The 22111-nt window shown below is 34.5% G+C and overlaps 1 protein-coding gene across 30 annotated transcripts in view; it reads right to left on the bottom strand.

Moving 5' to 3' along the window:
- FIP1L1 (factor interacting with PAPOLA and CPSF1) overlaps positions 1-22111 on the bottom strand; it is a 75745-nt gene that overhangs the window by 3352 nt on the left and 50282 nt on the right. For 16 of the 30 annotated variants that reach the window (XM_026508892.4, XM_044387735.3, XM_044387741.3 and 13 more), the window contains 3 exons: positions 14353-14407; positions 12888-12943; positions 5420-5633 (listed from right to left, as the gene is read on the bottom strand). In XM_026508892.4, the coding sequence (XP_026364677.1) occupies positions 5420-5633; positions 12888-12943; positions 14353-14407 (325 nt within the window). Of the gene's footprint in view, positions 1-5419; positions 5634-12887; positions 12944-14352; positions 14408-16427; positions 16455-22111 lie in introns of all 30 variants that reach the window. The other 14 variants (XM_026508890.4, XM_026508894.4, XM_026508896.4 and 11 more) reach the window with 1 other exon arrangement.

The following is a 22111-nucleotide window of genomic DNA, read 5'->3' as shown; positions in this document are numbered from 1 at the left end:
CCTACATATACATACACACACATACATGTGTGTGTTTAGCTGTGTATATACACATTTTTCTAACCATAAATACATACTTTTGCATTTGGACACTGGAAGCATATCACCTGAAATGCAGTGTGTTGGCAGGGCAGAGTAGACTGGGGATCACATCCTGATTCCGCTAGTGACGACTAAATGTGTGACCTGGGGTAAATTACTTAACCTTTCTGAACCTCCGCTTTCTCACCTGTAAACTAGCAACAATCATTTTCAAGGTTGTCGGAGAATTGGCAGTAACATTTATAAGGCACTTAGCACAACAGTGGGCCCTCAAAAAGTGGCAGCTAACATGCAGGCTCCTCATCTTCAGTCAACTGAAAGCTAAATTGTTTTTAGAAGCAGAACCTTTTTGTAAAGGTGACTGACTCTGTAATAATGTTTCTGAAGTAGAATTACCATGACAATATCCTGAATAGTATCCTTTAAGAAAAAGAGGCCCTCTTTGTAATGGATTTACAAGTTGGAATTACATAACAATAACTAAGGTTATTATCTCAATTTGTCATTTGTAACCCTCCTTCTCCTCTCACCCTAACACCAATTCTTGTTAGCTGTGAGTCCTCTAAGATTCTTTTAAGACAGCCATATGATGATAACCATACTAGAGAGGTGATGATAGAAGATTCGTTTGGCCTCATTCACAGAACATATGAAGACCCATCCTTCCATTGCCTTCTCTGATAGCAGCTGCAGCACAAAGGTTTCTCTGGGCCTGGGAATCATTACAGCTCATTTCAAACACCCTACAATGACCAGCCTTCTTTCTGGCCCACACTTAAGCGGCCTAAAAACCAGATGTTGATACAGGTCTATGATTTTCAAAACAATGACCCTGTAATTTGTAACACAACACGTACTATATGCCATATTGCAAAATGTCAGTCTTTAGGAAAAAATGGCCATTATAGTTCACTGGGATTTCCCAGAGGACACTATTCCTGGGGTAATTCAGAACAACAGAAAATTCCTCTACCTTTTGCCTACCAGGCCTTGCACTTTTAGATTTAGGTAAACATTGATTCCTGATGCCCTACAGCTTAGCAATCTGAAAATCAAATATGGTTTAATCACTAACACTTGTAGTTTCCATAAAAATTGAGTAGCACTTGTGTTTGCAGCTGAACAATCAGTATTCAGCCTCAAATATTCTACAAACGTTATATTATTTATGTGAAGAAAATTTATGAACCCTAGCAAAGCAATTCATTTTAGTCTTCTTTCCTATCAAGTTTACATTCAGCACCTTAACTTGTGAACACGTACATTCTAGAAATAGCAGTGCTATCTCAAATATATCCACTTGAACTACATTAGAAACAATTCAACTTTCTGAAAGTAATGCTCCTGAATTTAACAGGATCCTGCACTATGTGGCTGAAGTTATCAGCACATATCCTACCACACATAATATCCAAAATTAACAATACACATACACACTTATGTATCTATCATACCGTTACTTATTTATAGTCAATAAAATCTTATCAGGTGCCTACAATGTATAAGTCATTATTAGCAGCTATAGGAAGGAAAAACATTAATCCTATTGTTTCTTATGGTACTTTTTTTTTTTTAGGTAGTTTCAAACTACTACCACTCCTAGGCACCTTGATAATATTATATGCTTAAATCGGTAATAATTGCATATGAATATTTCTGTATCCTTAGCACACAACTCTGTACCCGGTACATAACAAGGATCAGAAAACGTCAGTTACATGAATGAACGAATTGCCTCCCCTCACCCATAAGAAATAAACTGCATAGAGTAATAAAGAAAATGAAAAGTAACAATTTTTAAACTACCTAATTTCAAGACTAGAAAGAAAAGATTTTAAGTAATATCTCAACTACATTTTCAGTAGACAGAATGGCTCTCTACTACCATCTTCATTTCTCTTCGTGTCCATTTTCTCATCTGCCAAGTCAAAATTTAGATTAGATAATCCCTAAAGACCTTTTTGGATTAAGTAGTCTATAATTGCAAGATCACATCTAACAAAACAAAAGCTGCCTGAATCAAGTATATGCTCATATCCTGAACTGATACATTATTCATCTCATCTAGCAAAATCAGAAAACTGTCTGTATGTGCCTTATATCTCATCCATTAAAATAGCTGGTATAAAAAAAGATCTCTTTGATGCATTTCATTTTATATTGTGATGGTACCAAGACTGATATGTTAACGAGACGCCAAAATTATTGCTTTGACAGTCATAAAGGTTGATTTTTATTAATTTCAAAACCTGCCTAGCTAACAGTTTTATTCAATAACTTTCAAAACTGTTTCTTCTCTACTATATTCATCTTCCTCCCCTGCAATGTATAAGTAAGTCATCTTATTCACTGCATGCCAGGCATTACTGTACAAAGTGCTAAGAATACAGAACGGGACATGGTGGTCAATGCCCTTGCACAGGCTTGCTAAGAAACACATGCTTTAAAGATGATACAAGGGAGCATGTGAAGGAAATAATTCAACTTTCTTTTGGGTTCAGAAGAGCTCACAGCAGACAGACATGAGCTGGACCCTGAAGAATGAAGTCTGTGAAGCAGAGAGGAGAAGAACAATATGAACAAGGAAGTATGAAACGATAAGGAATTTTCAGAAGTGCAACCAGCTGAGCACAACTAAAACATGGGGCATACTGGCTTGAGAGAGAACTGGGGTTAACATGTAGGAAGGTGCAGGCTCGGCGTGGAGTCCGCTTGGGTTCTCCCTCCCTCTGTCCCTCCTGCTCATGCTCTCTCGCTCTAAAATAAATAAACCTTTAAAAAAAAAATGCAGGAGGGTGTAGTGACCTGGGACTTGTGGATCATAAGAACTCTGAATTATTGTCTAGGCCAGCGGTGTGTGCCAGTACCACAGCAGTGTATGAATTCTTTCCAGTGGCACAAAAAGTTTTAGGGAATTAACTTCCAGATCTACAACTTCCATATTTATTCTTTCTTAAATCTAAACTGCTTAATGATACACCAGCAGGTAAAACATCATGCCACTTCTCCAGCCAACCTCTTCTCTCATCATCAACTTCCTAGCCCTTTACACAAGGCATTCCTTCACCAAGTTTACTATGATTCATTGACTCAGGGTGTAAAAACCATCATGGTACTAAAAATGTCTAATTTAAAATATTAATGTCAGATCTAATTTATTCAAGGAACAATAAAGCTTCTATAAGGCTTTAGGTCTTCCTATCCTATACATTTTTCTCTCAGAGATAAACTATGGAGTAAGAAATGGAAGAATTCTGTACTCTGGGACGTTCTATCTTCAGACGTATTTTAAGTAGTGTAGTGGAAGTCCCAACAATTTCTTTGACCTAGTTAAAACAAACAAACAAAAAGAAAACAAAAAACCCCACACAAGTCCCTTTGAAGGAAAGCAAATCAAAGTGTTGAGGGGCAGCACCTTATCTTCATTTAAGCGAGCAGAATAATAAAGTCAGTCTTCTCTGATAAAAATGGAGTGTGATTTGGCTATCAGGCTTGACCAGGGCTGTCTTTTACCAACTAAGTTATATGGTAGCTATTTTCCATAAATGGAATGGGGGAAAAACTGCAACTCGTGAAAATAAAAACACATATAAAGACGTTTCATTTTTCTAAGGACTTTTTGCAAAGATGTACTAAAATTAACAATCCTTTTCGAGCGTATTCAGTTAAATAAGATGCATCTAAAAGAAACAGTAACAAGTTAGAAGTCTTTTGTTAAGTCTTGGTAAAGGCCTTCTGGTGTTCTTCCATGAAACAGAGAAAACTAGATTTTAATTCCTGAATGTACTGGGTTGAACTGTATCCCCCAACAAAAGACATGTTCAAGTCCTAACCCCTATACCTGTGAATGTAACTTTATTTTGGACACAGGGTCTTTGCAGCTGTAATTAAGGAGGAGATCATACTGGATTTGGCTGCACCCTAATGACTGACATCCTTATAGACAGAAAAATTTGGACAGACACAGAAGTGAAGACGCAATATGAAGACCAACACAGACAAGGGTGATGCATCTGTGAACCAAGGAACACCAAGGACTGCTAACAACCATGAGAAGCTACAAGAACGGCAGGGGACAGATTATCTGTCAGAGCCTATGAAAATGAACTAACTCTGCTGACACCCTGACATCAGACTTCTAGCCTGCAGAACTGCAGAGAGTAAACATCTGCTGCTCCAGGCTGCCAGTCTGTGGTACTTTGTTACGGCGGCCCTAGGAAGCAGTTATACCGAGTTAACAAATACTTTTACAGATCAGGAGGTTTCCAATTCTCTGCTTTCAAAAAAGTTGAGTCATGGCTGATAGGGCTCAACAGATCCTTAAAAATAATTCTGATGATAGTCAACTACGTAATTTTGGCATATCACTGAATCTAAAGGTGCTCAAATAATTAAATGACAGAGCCACACCAAAATTTCATCAATCCTCATTTAAGTATTTTATGTGAACAAGGTTTCTCAGTATTTACACTGCTATATATATATTTTTTTAGAAGAAATGTAATTAATGGTAAAGTCTGTTTTTTCCTAACAATAGTAATATTCACTCATGGATACATATATTAATTGGGGATAGACGGAAGGTTCTCTGTAACATTAAGGGATGTAGTTCACTAAATTATTTTCAGAAGTTGCATTATCTTTATATATAATTATAAGTAATAATTAAAATCAGGAAAAAAATTTTAAAAATAATCTTACGTTCACAAATTTTTTTTACACATTTAAACTTATATAGATACGCTCAGGAAAGATAGAATGACAACTAAAAAAAAACTTATTTAAGAATAAAAATATTTTACAGTAGAAAAACATTCTTTGGGGTAAATGGCTCAGAAATAAGAATTCAAGCACAGAGAAATGTACGATTTCTGACTGTTAAAAGAGAGCCTGTTATACGCATTTTAAAAAATGGATGATGTTGTTTAGCAAGTCACTATTATGTTCTTAACCCACTGGTATGTTTAAAAGAGTGATGATTTTATTTTAAAATGGTAATGTTTATAATACACGGGAAATTATATCTCTATTGCCAACTATTTAAACTTAAGACGAAAAACTTCAGATGGAAAGATAAAAATATTTTCAAATTCTTTTAAGGAAGAAGTAAACAAATTGAAGACTGCCGCTTTACAAAATGGAAAGCCTCTATGAATTAAATAAGCCATGACACTTTTAAAATGGTTACCTCCTGAGATTTTATTTAGGATGGCATTATCTCAGTAAAACTTTTTTAAAAATAAAAAAATAAAATGGTTATCTCCCAACTACTCTTAAAGTAATCCTTTCCCAGGTGAATTGTATTTTCCATCCTTGCACCAAATATACTCTGTGCATATGAAACACATGTGTACAAATTCCCGCACACTCAACAAACCTGTTAAAAACACTTGGTGTAGGACTGTGATCACGCTCCCGCTCTCTCTCTCTGGTGCGTTCTCTTTCTCTGTCCCGATCACGGTCTCGTTCCCGGTCTCTGTCTCTGTCTCTATCTCGATCTTTCTCTCTTCTTGAATAATAGTCCCACTGCTTGCTGGTATCCACAAGACTAGGCCACGAAGGAGCAGAACCAGGAAGGTGGGGAAAGGCAACTAAAGAAAACAATTAAAAACAAGTAAAGCACTTAAAAAAAAAACAAACACACAAAACAAAACAAACCTACTGAAAAGGACAAAACTCCCACCAAAAATGCTTCATTAGATTGTAACCGAAACATATTTTATAAATAGAAAAGAGAAATAACATACAGTGAATATCTACAGTTTGTGGTAATATCCAAAAGCAAATCTTAAAGACCTAATATATAAAGACTCTTCATTTGTGAAGATGAACAGAAACCAGAATTAGATACATCACAAACTTTTCAACCAAAAACATAAACCAGACATCTTGAAAGTATTGAGAGAAAGTAATGGCCAACCTAGAAATGTGTACTCAACAATATTAAATCTAAAGAATAAAAATAAAACAAAGGCATTCATAGATTAAAACATGAGCAAAAGTTTTAACAGACTTGACCAAAAGAACTTCTATGAGATATACATAATATATTCCAAGAGTAACCACTAAAATAATAGAAACAAAATGTTATCATTTCAAAACAATTTAAGGAAAAACAGAATTTAAAAAAATCACCTGAAAAACTCAGTCAGTTCAAAAAGACTTGGAAAAGATAGGGGTTAGAGGAGACAAGTTTCATTAGTTCAATCATCACAATAATTCAAGAGACTGAATTCGCCAGTTAAATGATAGAGTTTGTTGATTTGTACTTTTAAACTCTAAACAGCAACAACAAAAAACCCTCTAACTATATTCTGAATACAAGAGACATATAAACACACAGAATGACTGAAAGTAAAAGGAAGGGAGGAACAGGAAAATACCAATCCCACCAAGTCCACAGGAGAAGCTTGATTAATGACAAAGCAGACTCACACCAAAAGGTTACCTGGGACAGAAGGGATGAGGACAGGGAATGGAAGATGCAGCTCACCACGCAGACAGAACAAACCAAACTTCCAGGTGGCTAGCAACACAAGCTTTAACTTTTAGAGAGTAAAAACTAACATGAATATAGGTAGAAATAGAAAAAACCACCATGATAATGGAGGATTAACATACTCCCAATTATTGCCACTTGAACCACTGAACCTACCTGAACAGGGTTGACTTAATGGACATAACATAGAATACTGCCCATAACAGTTAATAATCATTCTTCTCAAGCACGTATGAAACACTTATAAAAATATATTATGTACTTTTATACAATAAGTATAACAGACACCATAATCTCCATATATTTCAAATTAAAGATACATTTCTGAAAAATCAGGGGTAAAAAAAAAACCAATAAATTTTAAATCATTTAGGAATAAACATAAAAATATATCAAAAGTGTAGGGATGCTAACTGTTCTGGAGAGAAATTTAATCTTAAAAAACACTACATTAGAAAAGATGGAAAATTAATGAGCTAAAGTTTCCAAAACTGAAGAACTTAGACACAAACAGAATAATCCAACAGAAAGGAGATAATGAAGATAAAAGTGGAAGTAAACAGAAAAGAACCATAAAATTAAAAAAAGCTGAAAGGTGGTTTTTGAAGATCAGACAAATAAAACAATAATATTCTGCAAGATTAAGAAAGAAAGAGGCCACATAAACAATCAGAACCAAAAAGAAACCGTAACTACAGATGCTGCAGAGATGAAAGAATACAGAAAATACACTTTATACCAATGCATTTTAAAACTTAGCTGAAATGGACTAATTCCATATAATCAATCAATAACTTACCAAGAAGTGACTCAGAATGAAAAGAAATCTTGACTACTCCCCTAACTATGAAAGACACTCATCAGTAATTTAAAACCTTCCCAAGAGACTAGATGGTTTTTACAGGTGACTTTTTACTAATTTTAAAGTACAGACCATTCTAATTATTATAAAACCTTCAAAGAATAAAAAAAAAAAGATTATTCCCTAACTTATTCCATGTGGCTCATACAACTTGAATACCAAAACCAGTTAAAGACAGTACAAATAAAGAAAAAGCATAAGCTAATCTTACATATGAAGGTAGACGTCAAAATCCTAAATAAATCAGTGCTTATTTTTTTTTTTAAAAGATAATGAATCATGACCATGTTAGGTTTATCTCAGCAAATAAACAGGGGCTTAATGTTAGAAAAACTTAGAAGTTTGTCACATTCACAGATTAGAGAGGAAAAACAATATGACTATCTCAGAAAAGCATTTGATAAAACTCAATATCCATTCACGATTAAAAGCTCTTGGAAACTTTCTTTGATCTGATATAGGACTCCATCAAAAACCAAACAGCAAAAGCCTAGTAGTAAAATGTGAAGAAAAAAGTTTTTTTGATTAGCATATATACGTACAAATAAAACAAAAACCAATCCTACTTCCAAATACAAGTAAATACAAATAGAACAGGAAGTTCAAGTGAATATATCACTTAAAACAGCAACAAAAACATTAGATACCCATGATAAAATCTAACCAAAGATATGCAAGAAGTGCTTGGAGATAATTATAGCACTTAATAGAAATATATTAAAGAACATCTCCATAACTGAAGAGAGTCCTTGTTCATAGATGGACTCAATGCTGTAAGAGAGGATTTCCACACAAACTGATCTAAGCATCAATGTAATTCCAATATGATTTCATTAGCGCAAGGGCTCTGCAGCCAGGCTGCATGGTTTCAACTCCTCATTCTGCCACTTCCTGTGTGATACTGGGAAGACCACTGAATTGGGCTGTTCTTCAATTACCTCGTCCATAAATTGGGAATAGTAACAGTATGCCTACTTTATAAGGCTGTCAAGACCACATGAGTTAACAGTGTTTTGTCTAAAGTAAGCATAATATGAATGTTAGTTATTAATCAAAATCTCAAAACAGCTTTTCATGGAACTTCCAAAGTTGATTTTAGAATGGATATGTAAGAACAATGGCCCAAGAATACTTCTGAAGCCGACTAAGTAGACAGACTTTGCAGATATTAGATTTACTATAAAATTCATAATTAAAATCGTGTGGCATTAGCACAAGGAAAGTTCAACAAATGAACAGTCTAGGAAGCCAAGAGTCAGATTCAGGCATACTCGGAAACCTGTTCATGAACGGACAGGGCACTGTAGATCCCTCAGAAAGAACAGACTATTCAACAGATGACACTGTGACAATTACATCTTTACTTTACAACACAGGCAAAAATGAATTCCAGATGGCTTAACACATGAAAAACAAAATGTGAAAACATTTTTGGGGAAAAAAACTTGATAAGGTCATAGTCCAGATATGAACCCAATTAAAATGTAATATGACTTTACATGGTTGATGAAGTACAAGAAAAAAATAGTATTTTCAATTTATTTGCCATAGGAACCTTTTCCTTTCCAGGATTCGAGTACTAGAATTATCTCTATGGTATACAATATTTACATGGTCACAACAATGGAAATATAGCTTGTTGTTTAGCTTTTAGAATAAAAAATTTAACTGGGCACAGAGTTTTGGTTATAGGACAGAATATAAACGTTTCTTTTTTCTCTAGAAATTTATTTAATTACGAGAGAGAGAGAGTGAGTGGGGCGGGGGGGGGAGGAGCAGAGGGAGAGAGACAAGTAGACTTGGAGCTGATTGCAGAGCCTGATGTGGGGATCGATCTCAGGACCCTGAGATCATGACCTAAGTCAAAACCAAGAGTCAGATGCTTAACCAACTGAGCCACCCAGGTGCCCCGAATATAAATGTTTCTAAGGAGAAGTATGGTTCACCGAAGCTGGAAGGCAGAGGGGTAAGAAGAGGTGAAGGCTTGGAAATTTGCACAGTAATAGATATAGTACATGAAACCAAGGGCATGTATATAAAAAAAGAACAAAAAAAGTGATATAATTTCACTGGTGGGGAAAAAAAAAAAAGGGGTAGTGAAGGTAAGTGAGAAAATACACATCTATTAGACGAGGAGGAGAACAGATGGTATCCACAGTCATATAAAGCAAGGAACAGGGTGATAAGCTTATGTATAAATGCCATGCAGACCATCGGAAGAACTAAAAACCATAAAGAAACGCTTGTCTCTGCAGTTCTTTGATATTTCTACAAAGACTACTTTTCAACTAGGTCTTACTTTATAACAATCTTAATATGCACATCAAGAAAAATCAGTGTTTCCATCTACAATTACTTCATAGTGTTTGAGGATAAATTACAAAGTTCTAAAATAAATTAACAAAGGTAAAACAGAATTACCAACAAAGAGGAAGATGTATTTATAACCTTTTTTTTCTTTAAAAAAAATTTTTTTTAAGATTTTCTTTATTTATTTGACAGAGAGAGCTCACTCGCACATGCACAAGCAGGGGAGTGGGAGCGGGAGGGAGAAGCAGGCTCTCCGCTGAGCAGGGAGCCCGATGTGGCACTTAATCCCAGGACCCTGGGATCACGACCTGAGCTGAAGGCAGATGCTTAACCTACTGAGCCACCCAGGCGCCCCCAAAATTTTTAAAAATTGAATTCAATTTTTTTAACTGAAATATATTTGACACATAATATTGTGGAAATTTAAGGCATGCAACATGTTCGTTATTTGTAAATTATAATTATTATTATAATACAATTGCCATTGTGGTGATAGTCATAGCATCTCTATCAAGTCACATAATTATTACTTCTCTTTTGTGGTGGGAATAATTAACTTTGATTATTCAAGAGATGTTAAAAAAAATCCCTATATAAGCAGATTCATGGTACTTAAAATATTCCTTATATATAGTAGAAATTGTGTTGACCTAATTCTTTTTTCAGCATAAAAGAACTATTTTTTATTTAAATTCAATTAATTAACATATAATGTATTATTGGTTTCAGAGGCAGAGGTGATTCATGAGTCTTATGTAGTACGCAGTGCTCATTATACCACGTGCCCTCCTTAACGTCCATCACCTTCATTCCAAGGTTTTGTTTGATTAGGATGAAGAAAATTCCTAACTTTCTTCTCATTAATTCTTGCAATATGCTTTATAATTGTTATTACTAAAGAATTCCTTCATTAAGAAAAATGCTCCTCTTTGAGACAGTTGGGGTTGGTAAAGAGTGAGCAAAAAACTCTTGCTTATTAAAAATTTGCATATATTACTTTGAGAAAAAACTAAATGCTTAGTCAATATTTAAAAAAATGAAATCTTCTACAAGGAAATTGTGTAGGTCATCTTAGGAATGAAGTCTTACTCTTTCTGATATGGGCTATTTGTTCATGTGTATTCAAACAAATACACAAGGAACCTTAGGCCATAGCAGAAAATGACAAGTGCAATAAAAAAGGTAAAAATAAAAATTTAAATAATTTAACAATTAATGCGTACTTACATATTACAGGCACTTACATATTACATTTCACTGTGCTAAGCACTTAAGGTTCAAACTTTATTTTGCAGAGAGGGAAAATGATTTCGGTTAACTTATCCCAAGTTACCAGGATAATACACACCCAGAATCTACCCCCAGGCTAACGGCAGGGCCTATGCTGTAACAATCATGCTACCCTACCTCAGAGCGCAGAAAAGGGAGAGAATTTGGAGCTTATTGGAGATGGTGGGGGAAATCATAAAAATAACAGCTAATATTTGAGTGTTTATTAAATAGCAGGACTACGGTATTTTAATGTAGTCTCACTGAACCCCAACCTTATGCAGAAGATTTATGCTATTTAATAGCTGAAGACCTATGAAAGTCACATAAATGATGAGAGGGAAAAGCAAGATTCCAACCCAAGGAGCAGGACTTCCTGGAAGCCCAGCAATGATGAATAACCAACCAGCCAAATATTAAAAGGCTGTATAATCACCGAAGGCAACAGATCACCTTTTGATGTGAATGAATGGCATATATCTAGTTGGAACAATGTGGGTCTGAAGAACAGTACCACACCCTGAGATAGATGCCTAGAAGGGAAATGGAAGCATACAACTGGTACTTGAGCTACCACCAAGATTTAGAACTTCTGGGGTGTAAATGCTTTTGGAGCCATTCAGTGTTCTCCATCCCCAGTGGTACTACCTGAATACAAAACACCATCATTTCTCCCCCTGGATTACTCCAACAGCTTCTTGTTCCCCAAATCGAGCATTTCTGTTAGTCCTATCTTTCTACCCACCCTATAAATCCATAATTTCCTCAAAGTAAGCAGCCAGAATGGACCTTTTCCAAATCAAGTCTAGCAATTTCACAGCTCAGCATAGAACGAAATGGCTCCTCAGAGCGTTCTGAATAAAGCTGAAAATCTAAATAGGACAGCTACAACACCCTGTATAATCTCCTTTCTCATCTTAAAACATTCATCATGCAAGCTCTACACTCCAGCCACACCACCTTTCAGTTCATAAAGCCTACCAGGTTCTCTCTCACCCGCATATCTCTGGACATGATCTGAACCTCAAATCACATCATCTACCTCTTTACCCCTTCCCCTTCTGGAGTGGGGGACCCCTCCACTATGCTCCCATGACACCTTCTTCTGTCACCTGGCTATTCCTCACTGGTCCATAAATTTGGTAATGGCAAACTTACGTTTAGTTTACTGTACCCCTAAACCTAGTACAATGCATAGCATTTTTAAAATGAATGATCAAGAGATCTAAGCAGAAAGTGGTATCAGAAGCCCTTAGAATGAATTATGTTGTCAAGAGTGAACAGGAAAGAGCACCTAGCCAAATGATCTGCAAGAAAAAACAGTGAGGGTAGAAGAGGAGAACAACGTTAGCTGGATGTCGTAAGTCAAGAAACAAAAAGATTACAACGAAGAAGACGGAGACAACTGGCTGACAAATCTTAAATCCTTTTAGGAAAAGGCAAGGTAAAAATAACCCTGCTGTACCACCATTTCTTAATTTTTAAAAGTACAGTTGATAAAAAATGAAAATGATTCTGTTAAGTAACCTGGAATGGAATGTAAGACCTAGTTATTCCGTTAGTTAATATTTTTTTTTTTTTTTTTTTTTTTTTTAAAGATTTTATTTATTTATGTGACAGAGAGACAGCCAGCGAGCGAGGGAACACAGCAGGCGAGTGAGAGAGGAAGAAGCAGGCTCCTAGCGGAGGAGCCCGATGTGGGACTCGATCCCAGAACGCCGGGATCACGCCCTGAGCCGAAGGCAGACGCTTTAACGACTGCGCTACCCAGGCGCCCCCCGTTAGTTAATATTTTTAATTGCTCCATAAGACAGCATTTTAAACCATGGAAGTACGCTTTCATTGTTTTAAAAATATTTAAGTACTGATTCGAATTGAATCTGGGCAACTAAAAATAATACTTACCATTGCCATATGGAAAAGCACGAGCAGAACGACTATCATAACCAGAGGAATGTCCACTGTTGAAGAAAAATGTATTTTTATGTGTTGCAAGTAAGTTCTAAATTTTAATATTTTGGTACAAATGCAAAACATCAAGGTAGAATTAGGACTTTCATTTAACCATCATATAATGATAAATTTTAATTGTGTAATTTTATCTTTTAATAAAAAAAAAACAGGCTTTTAACCTCAAAACATATTTTAAACCTAATACCCACTTATAAAGAAAAACCTAGCTTGCTAGTACTATTTAATGTGAATAATCCAATCAATTCAGCTTGACTCCCAAGATAACAGAAACTTTGAGGCTAACAGAGTACTTGAGATTTCACCAAAATACAGTACTAAAAAAACAGATTTTAATGATTCAGAAATTCAGCCCCAGTGACAGGATAAAGAAATAATACTTTTTGATCGAGAAAAATATATATTCAACAAGAACTTAATAATTAAATCGTTATACTCTCACAATTAAGACGGTTCTGAGCTTTATCATTTCCTGTTTGAAAATTTTGCATGGTTTGATTCTACTGATGTAATGTTCTCACAATTTTTCCATCTATTAATATAATTTGGATCACCTTCTCAGAAATACATTATTTTTATAGAGTTTACTTGCTACTTAAGAGGAAATAGTTTGGCTACCATTTTTTAGTGATCTCTATCTGCCAAGAATCGTGCTGATGTGTTATATTCACCAGCTGTTTTAATCTTCACAACTCTATCAACCCCATTTGGTAAAAGGAAACTGAGTCTCAAAGAGTAGTTATGAACCTTACCCAGCAACACAAAGCTAGGGAATTCTGAAGCAAAAATTTGAGTCAGATCTGTGCAATTGCCAAAGCCCTATGTTGTTAACCACCACGCTTCCTGACATCTATGAGGTAAATACTCTTTAGTACGGCATTCCAACTAACATAAACCAGAAACGCAGGGTATAAAAGAGAAGGCTGTTGCCATGTAGAATGGATCCTATCTTCCTTTGTGGAAGGTGAGTTTCAGCAGGCCATAAGGAGTAAGGCAGCTTTTCTTTACTTGGTTCCTGATAATAACTGTCCTTACTTAATCCTAAAACAGACATGCATTATTCATGATTAGCAGTCATCTGTTTGGATATCCCACAAAAATTACTATAGCCAAGTTTTTACCAATCTAGGGGTTTCTTTGATCAGTGTGTCATAAATCAAAGCAAGGTATTTCAAAATACCGTCATTTGGTTTTCTCCGTCCTGTTTTGTTACCAAACTATAGGTCCAACATCTTATATAAAAGTAACTAGCACAGATCTAGACTCATGAATTGAAAGGCAGGCACTACTTAATCTTTACAAAATTAAATCTTTGAAAATATTACCAAGATATGTATATGACTTTTCTGTCAAAAGTCTACCAATGATGAGAAGTTCTACCCTATCCATACTGATTTACCTTTCTATTGTTGGTATAAGAGATGGAGGTGGAGCGCCTGGTGGAGGAGGAAAACCTGAAACAGTCAATCATAAGATAAAAAATGTTAACAGAATGTACATTTAATGTCAAGTGTGAAATAAAGTTGCTGCGTATCACTAAATTTCTCTGGGGACATAACGTGCTTCTCTATGTTACCATGGACAGAAAAAAAACGGAGCTTAAACTTATAAAAAGATTTTTTGAGCAATAAAACTTTAAATGAACAGTCTGGTCTAACACACAGAGCACAAACTGGGAGTCAGGACACCCGGTCTTATTTTCAGCACCACACACAGCCCATTTTGTGAGTATGAGAAAGTTAATCTCAATGCCTTACCTTATCCATATATAAAACAGTAGTATTGCCACCAGATATGTTATACTTGAAATACTTTTGAAGAAAAGCAAATAAAATAGCATTTACCTCTTTCAAAAAATATTTTAATGTATAGAAATTTCCTTAAAATATATAATTATAAATAAAATCTTACCAGTAAATATATAAATGTTTAAGGCTGAGAATATCCATCATAAAATACATCTTAAATACACAACCCTAAAAGAACTATTTTATAAAGAAGGGCATGTAACATAGTTTTTGGATTAGTTTGGAGAGAGAATAATTTGCACCTTTATATCATGAGGTCTGTATTCTCAATAATTCACAATACCTAAATGAAATACCACAGAGTATGGCTAAAAGGGACCTTAACAGTTTATCTACTCTGCACTTTCAAATTCAGATAGGCAGTAAAGCATCCCAACAAAAGACTTTAAAATTCAACTTAAATAACTTATGATACCAATTCCTTCCCAAGTTTTAACAAACTTTACTATTAGGAAATGAATTCAATTCTGTAATTTAAATTTCTCACACTACAATTCATATGCTATCCTGAATGAGAACAAGAAGCAATCCATTATCATATTCTCTATCACCCTCCGCATATTTGAAAACACTTCCACTAGCCTCCTTCTTTAGTATTCTATGTAAAAATGAATCCCAGTTCTCTTAACCCTTCTCGAAGTCCATTTAAATCAATTTTTGGCCCTGCTACAAGTTGTTTCAAATTCACCATGCTTATCTTCACTATACCCAATTTCAAGATTTGTAACTCCTCTACTAAACATCTCAGAACTGTGAAGTTTAGCAATGACCACAATCCTATCTTATACAGCTTTTCAACCACATTTCCTTTTAAACTAGACACACCAATGATTCCTTTATGACTTGTCCTGATAAGCCTTTTTCAGCCACAATGATACACATTCAGTGACTAACTATTCCACAACTAAATATGTATACTATCTCATGCTACCTAAACTCCGTTATTTCTCTTTATAGAGGTCATTTTGAATACAGACCCACCTTTCCAAGCATGGTCACCTTTCTTTCTCTTCATATTCCTTGGCTCTGAATACTGAACTCAGTAACAAACACACTTGCTACCATATTTGCATCACACTCTAAAAACATTTAAAAAACAAAACACTGAAAAAGTGTTAAAAACCACCCCTGGTCACATATAAGCTATTGATCACACCATTACAACAATCAACAACCACCACTCTAAGAACAACCATCTAACCAGTTGTCAATCTATCTAATAGTATGGTTCAGAATGTATTTTCTCACAATACTGAGTTTTGCCAGCAAGGTAAAAAAGAAAAATCAGAAACCATGATAAAGTCAAGATAAATGATCTTTTTCTTCTTTTGCAGTCGCTTTATCATATAAAAAATTCACTGGTCTGAAAAAACTTTTTTTCATAAAAATTTTATTTTATATTCCATACTGTTTTCTTCAACAAATTGATAACAGTGAGAATTTTCTCAGAATCGCTATTTCTACAAAAATGGGTAAGACAGGTATAAGAAAACTATGTATCTTAATCAAAACTGGAATGAAGCAAAGGCAGAGCTGAAAATAGGACCTTGAAATCCCAATAGCCTATTCTATAGTCTAACCACATCAACACTGTCCCTCCTGTAACTATAAGCTTGAAATTTCATGTTTATTAACAATGATGGAGAAAACATGAAAAAAGTTTTACCTGGAGGTGGTACAGTTATTGGAATACCTAAAAAACAAGTGATGAAATTTAATATAGTAATTGGATTTTATAACCTGTTATGTATTTATGCCATCACCAAAAAAAAAAAAAAACCTTTGAAATAGAACCCCTTGCCTCATTTTCCTGGCTTATTCACTCAAAAGAAGCATTCTGTTTTCTTGCAGAAGACCAACAATTCCAGTATAACATCCAACCTCCTGATAAAAACCCAGTCTAACAACTTGGTAACAAATTTCCCCTACTAGGTGTAATCACAAACAAAGTTAGACATCAGTTAAAAAAGCACACTTGTGCTTTTGTGCATAAATATCAAACTCCATGAAATTAACACTAAGTTTGATAATCAACATCTGATCTTGTTATTTAATATTTTAATAGGGAAATTATCAATGGGCTTTTTAATACTGCAGGTAATACAAGGTAACTCTGAAGATGATGACTTCTCACTTTAGTAAAGCTTTGTGGGACGTTCAAATGTTGATTTGGATCGTTTTAATATTGTCAATAGCACTGGGGAAAGGCTATTATTTCCCCTGATTTGTGGGAGTAGAAAAGGGGGGTATAGCCAATTCATATATATATACTCCCCGGGCACATTAAGATAAATGTGGACAATTTATGTCTATAGGAGTCAGTAAATACTAATTTGAGTGACTCTCATTCATTTGCACACATTATAAACTTTTAAGAAATAAACTATGTATAAATAAACATTCTCAATTTACATTGGTCAAATGTGCCCTTAAATCCTAATGTAGAGGTTATGTGACAAATTCTACTTTTTGTTTAAAGAAAAATGACATTTCTAGGTAGGAAAATAGAAAAAAAAATGTTTTCATGAAAAATTTTATACCATAACTTCAACATAGAATGTTTTACTAAGTCCTATCTTAAAAACTGCATCAAAATTAGTCCAAAATAGGGGGCAAAAGTCAAATTCATTAATTAAATGCATGGGGAAAAAATAATGAAAACAATTAGTTTCAAATGTTTTTTGTCAATGGAAACATCTGCTAATAATTTGAAATTTTTCTGTGAATATTTTACCAGAATAAGAGGTTTATATAAAAAAATCTTAAGGCAGCCAGTGGCTTTAAAATGGAGAATGAAACACCTGATTTAACTACCCATACAATAAGAGGATATGCTAAACTTACAAAACCAACAAGACTGAAAAAGATAGTAAGAGACATGTAAGCCATTATTTTTAAAAAATCATTAGACCTCCAAATGTCTACTAACTAAATCTATACTTAATGGCAATTCTCATCCATCCTGAAGTTATCTTGCTGCATCCTAAATTACTAAACTAAAAGAATCCAGCAAACAATACAAGCTAGCAGAGTCCCAGACACTGTACTAAATGGGAAAAGTAAGAAAGGCAGAGCATGTTAATCATCCTTAATATCTACTATTACCTAATTTTCTTTAGAACAGTATAAAGCCTTATAGAGCACTGTTTAACTTAACTTCACCATGTGATCTAGTTTTTACATGTAAATACATGATTTTCTATTTATTTATTTTTTTAGGTGTATAGTAGTTCCTTCTTAGCCACGCTTTCCACAGTTTTAGTTATCCGCAGTCAACCACATTCTGGAAGCAGGTGATCCTCCTCCTCATGTATTGTCAGAAGGTCAACAGTAAGTAGCCTAATGCTATGTATGTCACAGGGCCTATGCCATTCACCTCACTTCATTTCAGGACATAGGCATTTTATCAACTTACACTGTCACAAGAAAGGTGAGCACAGTACATTTGAGATATTTTCAGAGACAGAGGGAACGATCACATTCAAATTACTTTTATTACAGTACATTGTTATAATTGTTCTATTTTATTATCGTTAATCCCTTACTGTGTTGAATTTATAAATTAAGCTTTATCATAGGTTATGTATGAATGGGAAAAACACACAGCATATGTAAGGTTTAATGCTATCTACCATTTCAGGTGCGCACTGGGGGTCCTGGAACATATCCCTTGCAGATAAAGGGTGGGGGGGGGGACTACTGTATAAGATAAAGAACTGTAGGAAATTCAGCAAACCACCCTGTAATCCTAATAAACTACTTAAATCAACACATGAGCAACATGTATCACTCTACCTAAAGTTAACTACAGCTTACTAAAATCTGAATTCACACAAAATAACTAAGAAATTACTAGTCAGCCCTCTCAAAATTCAGCCTTCAAAAACATCTAAGTTGTCACATTTTCAGAAAATATAAAAAGACTTATAAGCAAAGTATTAAATACGTTATGAAGGTTGTTAAAATTACAGCCTGCTTTTAATTTTAATTTCACTACAGGAGTATCATAGGACAGGTTTTTAAAAAATCAACTGGAAAGAATTAAGAACAAAAAGAAAACTCATGCTATACGTAAAGATGTCTTTCCAGTCACTATCTACTCATCACACAGCATGAGAACTAGAAAAGGCCCTTCTTGTGAGGCCTCTATTTCATCTAAGATATTTCAATATAAATCTTTATTGGTAAATGTTCACCGAATGAGAACCACAAAGTTGATGAAACACAATACAAATAAATTCTTTAGTATTATCAGATGTATTTTCAAAATGCAACTATGGAAGTTTAATATACTTGTACAAAAATCACGATTTAGTATTTGACTTTTATTAACAAAAGAGAAACAGCATAAGAGAAAACTGGTCTCAAAAATTACTGTCCTCACCCACAACACTCCCACCTTCCTGACCAACACACGTGCTGCTTAACTAACAGACTGAAATTACACAAGTACTGTGTTTTACTGTTCCTTTATCTATAAAATGAGTAGGACAAAAATGTTTATTTCCCTGGAAAGCTTTGCCTAACAGTAAAAAGAGTTAAGATTTCTAGTACTATAGGCCAAAGCTTTTGGAAAAGTAATATTCAAGCTCTAATATTATAATATCTGGATATTAGTGGATAGATAGTGGTTTTGAAGCGTTAGTGACCACCAGAATCACCCAGAGAGTTGGTTAAAACACAGATTGCTGGATCCCTCCCCTATAATTTCTGATTCAGTAGGTCGGGAACGGGGCCAGAGAATCTGCATTCCTAACAAGGAGATGATGTTGCTGAGCATCCATTCCAAATTTTTATGAACTAACGAAGCATGTGACACCTTGAAGTAAAACAACAGAGCTCTATGATAGCCTACGCTATCTATCTGGCATCCTCAAAGAAAGAGAACCAGATTTACTTTTTCCTGTAATGCACACTCTTCAGTGGAAAGCATGTGGGTGGGGAGGACCTGAAATCCTATTTGGGAACTGAAGGAACTGAAGCAAAGAAATAGAAAGGCAGCAGCCCTGTGAGACTTACTGAAAGGTATTTAACTATATTTTTTAAATTTGCACAAAATTAATAACGGCTCTGCAGTCAACGAAAAAACAATAAAAATTGTGTATGAACTCATTCTCAATATAGCCCATGATTGTTTTTCTAAGGCAGAAAAGAGTTCATATATGCTAGGTAGCCTCTGATATAGCCTCTAATGATCCCTGATTGCAAGGTATTTATGCCTTTTTATACCTTTGGTATTTATACCCTCCCCCTAGTATGGGCTGGATATAATGATTTATTTCTAACAAAATCCAGCAAAATGATGGGATGTCACTTCTGTGACTAGATTACAAAAGACAGTGACTTCTATTTTGCTGGTATCCTCTACAGTTTTCTTGGCATGCATGCTTTCCTGAAGCAAGCTGCCATGCAGGAGAGGAAGTGAATCTTGATCTTGAAAAAGAGTACTTTCTCAGTCAAGCCTTTGAGAGGACCATCCCAAAATCTGTGGCAGACTGAAGCAGAGGACCTAAATAAGCAGTCCCCACATTCTTAACCCAGAAAAACTGCTCAATAATAAATATATGTTGTTTTAAGTCACTATGTTCTAGAGTGATTTGTTACTCAGCTAACAAATACGTATAACAACTACCTATCATTTCTCTATTAAGTTCGAGTGAAAGAAAAAAGCATGGCAGAATAATGCAAATTATGCTTCCAAGTTCTTACTAGTAACTTCTAAATTTCATCAGCACTATTATGTTACAAATGGATAAGCTTGATCACTTTAATTCTCACTGATTTCTACTTCAAAGTCATCAAGCTTGTAAGTAAATTCTGCACAAAGAAATCGAGTAAAGTCAAGGTTTATAAAAATCTTTAAATATTACCTTCTACTACATGCTTTTCTGTGCATCAATATTTCTAAAATTATATACACACACATATTGTCTAACACCTACCCTTTAAAAATAGCATCCTGTTTTGAGTTTACTGCAAATACTCATAGGCCACTTTTTTTTTTTAATATAAAAAAACAAAAGAGAAAATGAGAACAGTTCTCAAAAACTTCTAGGAATTATTTTTTAAAGGTACTTCTGGAAAATATATTTTTGGCAAAAAGCATCCACTAATAAGCAGATTTGCTGAACAAGAACAAAAATCTTATAGAACTATAAAAATTAGCTTAATAAATATTATATTCATAAAATAGCTTCTCAAAATTGTATTTTCTCAAGGGTGCGGATAATATTCATTCAGAATAGGCTAAGCTTTTGACAAAGCAGCAGTTCTTAAAGTGTAATGTGGAGATTCGAGGGGGTCTCTAATACCCTTTTAAGGAATCTGCAAGGTTAAAACTACTTTCATAAAAATACTAAGATGTTATTTGCCACTTTCATGTTCATTCTCTTACAAGTGTCCAAGAAAGTTTTCTAGAGGCTACACGACATGTGAAATCACAAAAGATTTAATGCAGGAACAAACAGGAGAATCCAGTTTTTTTTCTATTAAGCCACACAGTAAAAATTTGCAGAAGTGTAAAACAAGACAACACTAAACATTTTTTGTTCTTTTAGAAAAAGTTATTTTTCACACAAATATCTTAATGCTAATATGTAATGGGTTTATTATGAGTATCTTTTACGTAACATTTTAACTTCTCAGTTTTCATTTCTAATACAAAAAAAAAATAAGATATACCATGCATAAATAAAAGCTCTTTGGGAGATTGTAGTAATTTTTTTTTTTTTAGTGTATAAAGTGGTCTCTGACCAAAACGTTTAAGAGCCACTGTGCTGGAACCTGACTGCTAACAGAAAACTAATCCACAGACAATGTAGGCCTTAGAGGAAATGCAGAAAGACTCCAGATGTGAGCTGCCTTTCTCCCTAACCCCACGTGTCACTGCTACAACCCAAAATCATCAAGATATGTAAGGAATGAACACAACTTTTAAGTTCATCTAACTCATAGTACTACATGACTAATGAGACACTAATGTCCTTGATAATAGTCTTTAGGAATGACTTTAGGAATTCCTTCTAAAATGCAGAACCCTACACATTTTAAGCTCTATAAACAGCTAAACCCTATATCCAACTTTAAAAGCAGGGATCACTGTTCTCTGTGGTCTGAACTAACTGGACTATAGTATCTCAGTAAAGCAAAGACCTTTCCTCAACTTAACCGAATCCTGAGCTAGATTTTAATTGTTCTGAAGACTTACAGAACCATAGTCACATGAGCCTTAATTTTGATTAATATAACAAAAAATGAGCTAAAAATAAATCTGGCCTTCTCTCTTTCAATAAACTCTATTATAAAAAATGAAGATAAAATAGGATAACACTAAAGTAAATTAACATTTAA

This window comes from Ursus arctos, unplaced genomic scaffold (assembly GCF_023065955.2).
Source record: "Ursus arctos isolate Adak ecotype North America unplaced genomic scaffold, UrsArc2.0 scaffold_9, whole genome shotgun sequence".
Lineage (NCBI taxonomy): Eukaryota > Metazoa > Chordata > Mammalia > Carnivora > Ursidae > Ursus > Ursus arctos.
The sequence above is the reverse complement of the archived record's forward strand: the minus strand, read 5'-3'. Positions and strand labels throughout refer to the sequence as shown.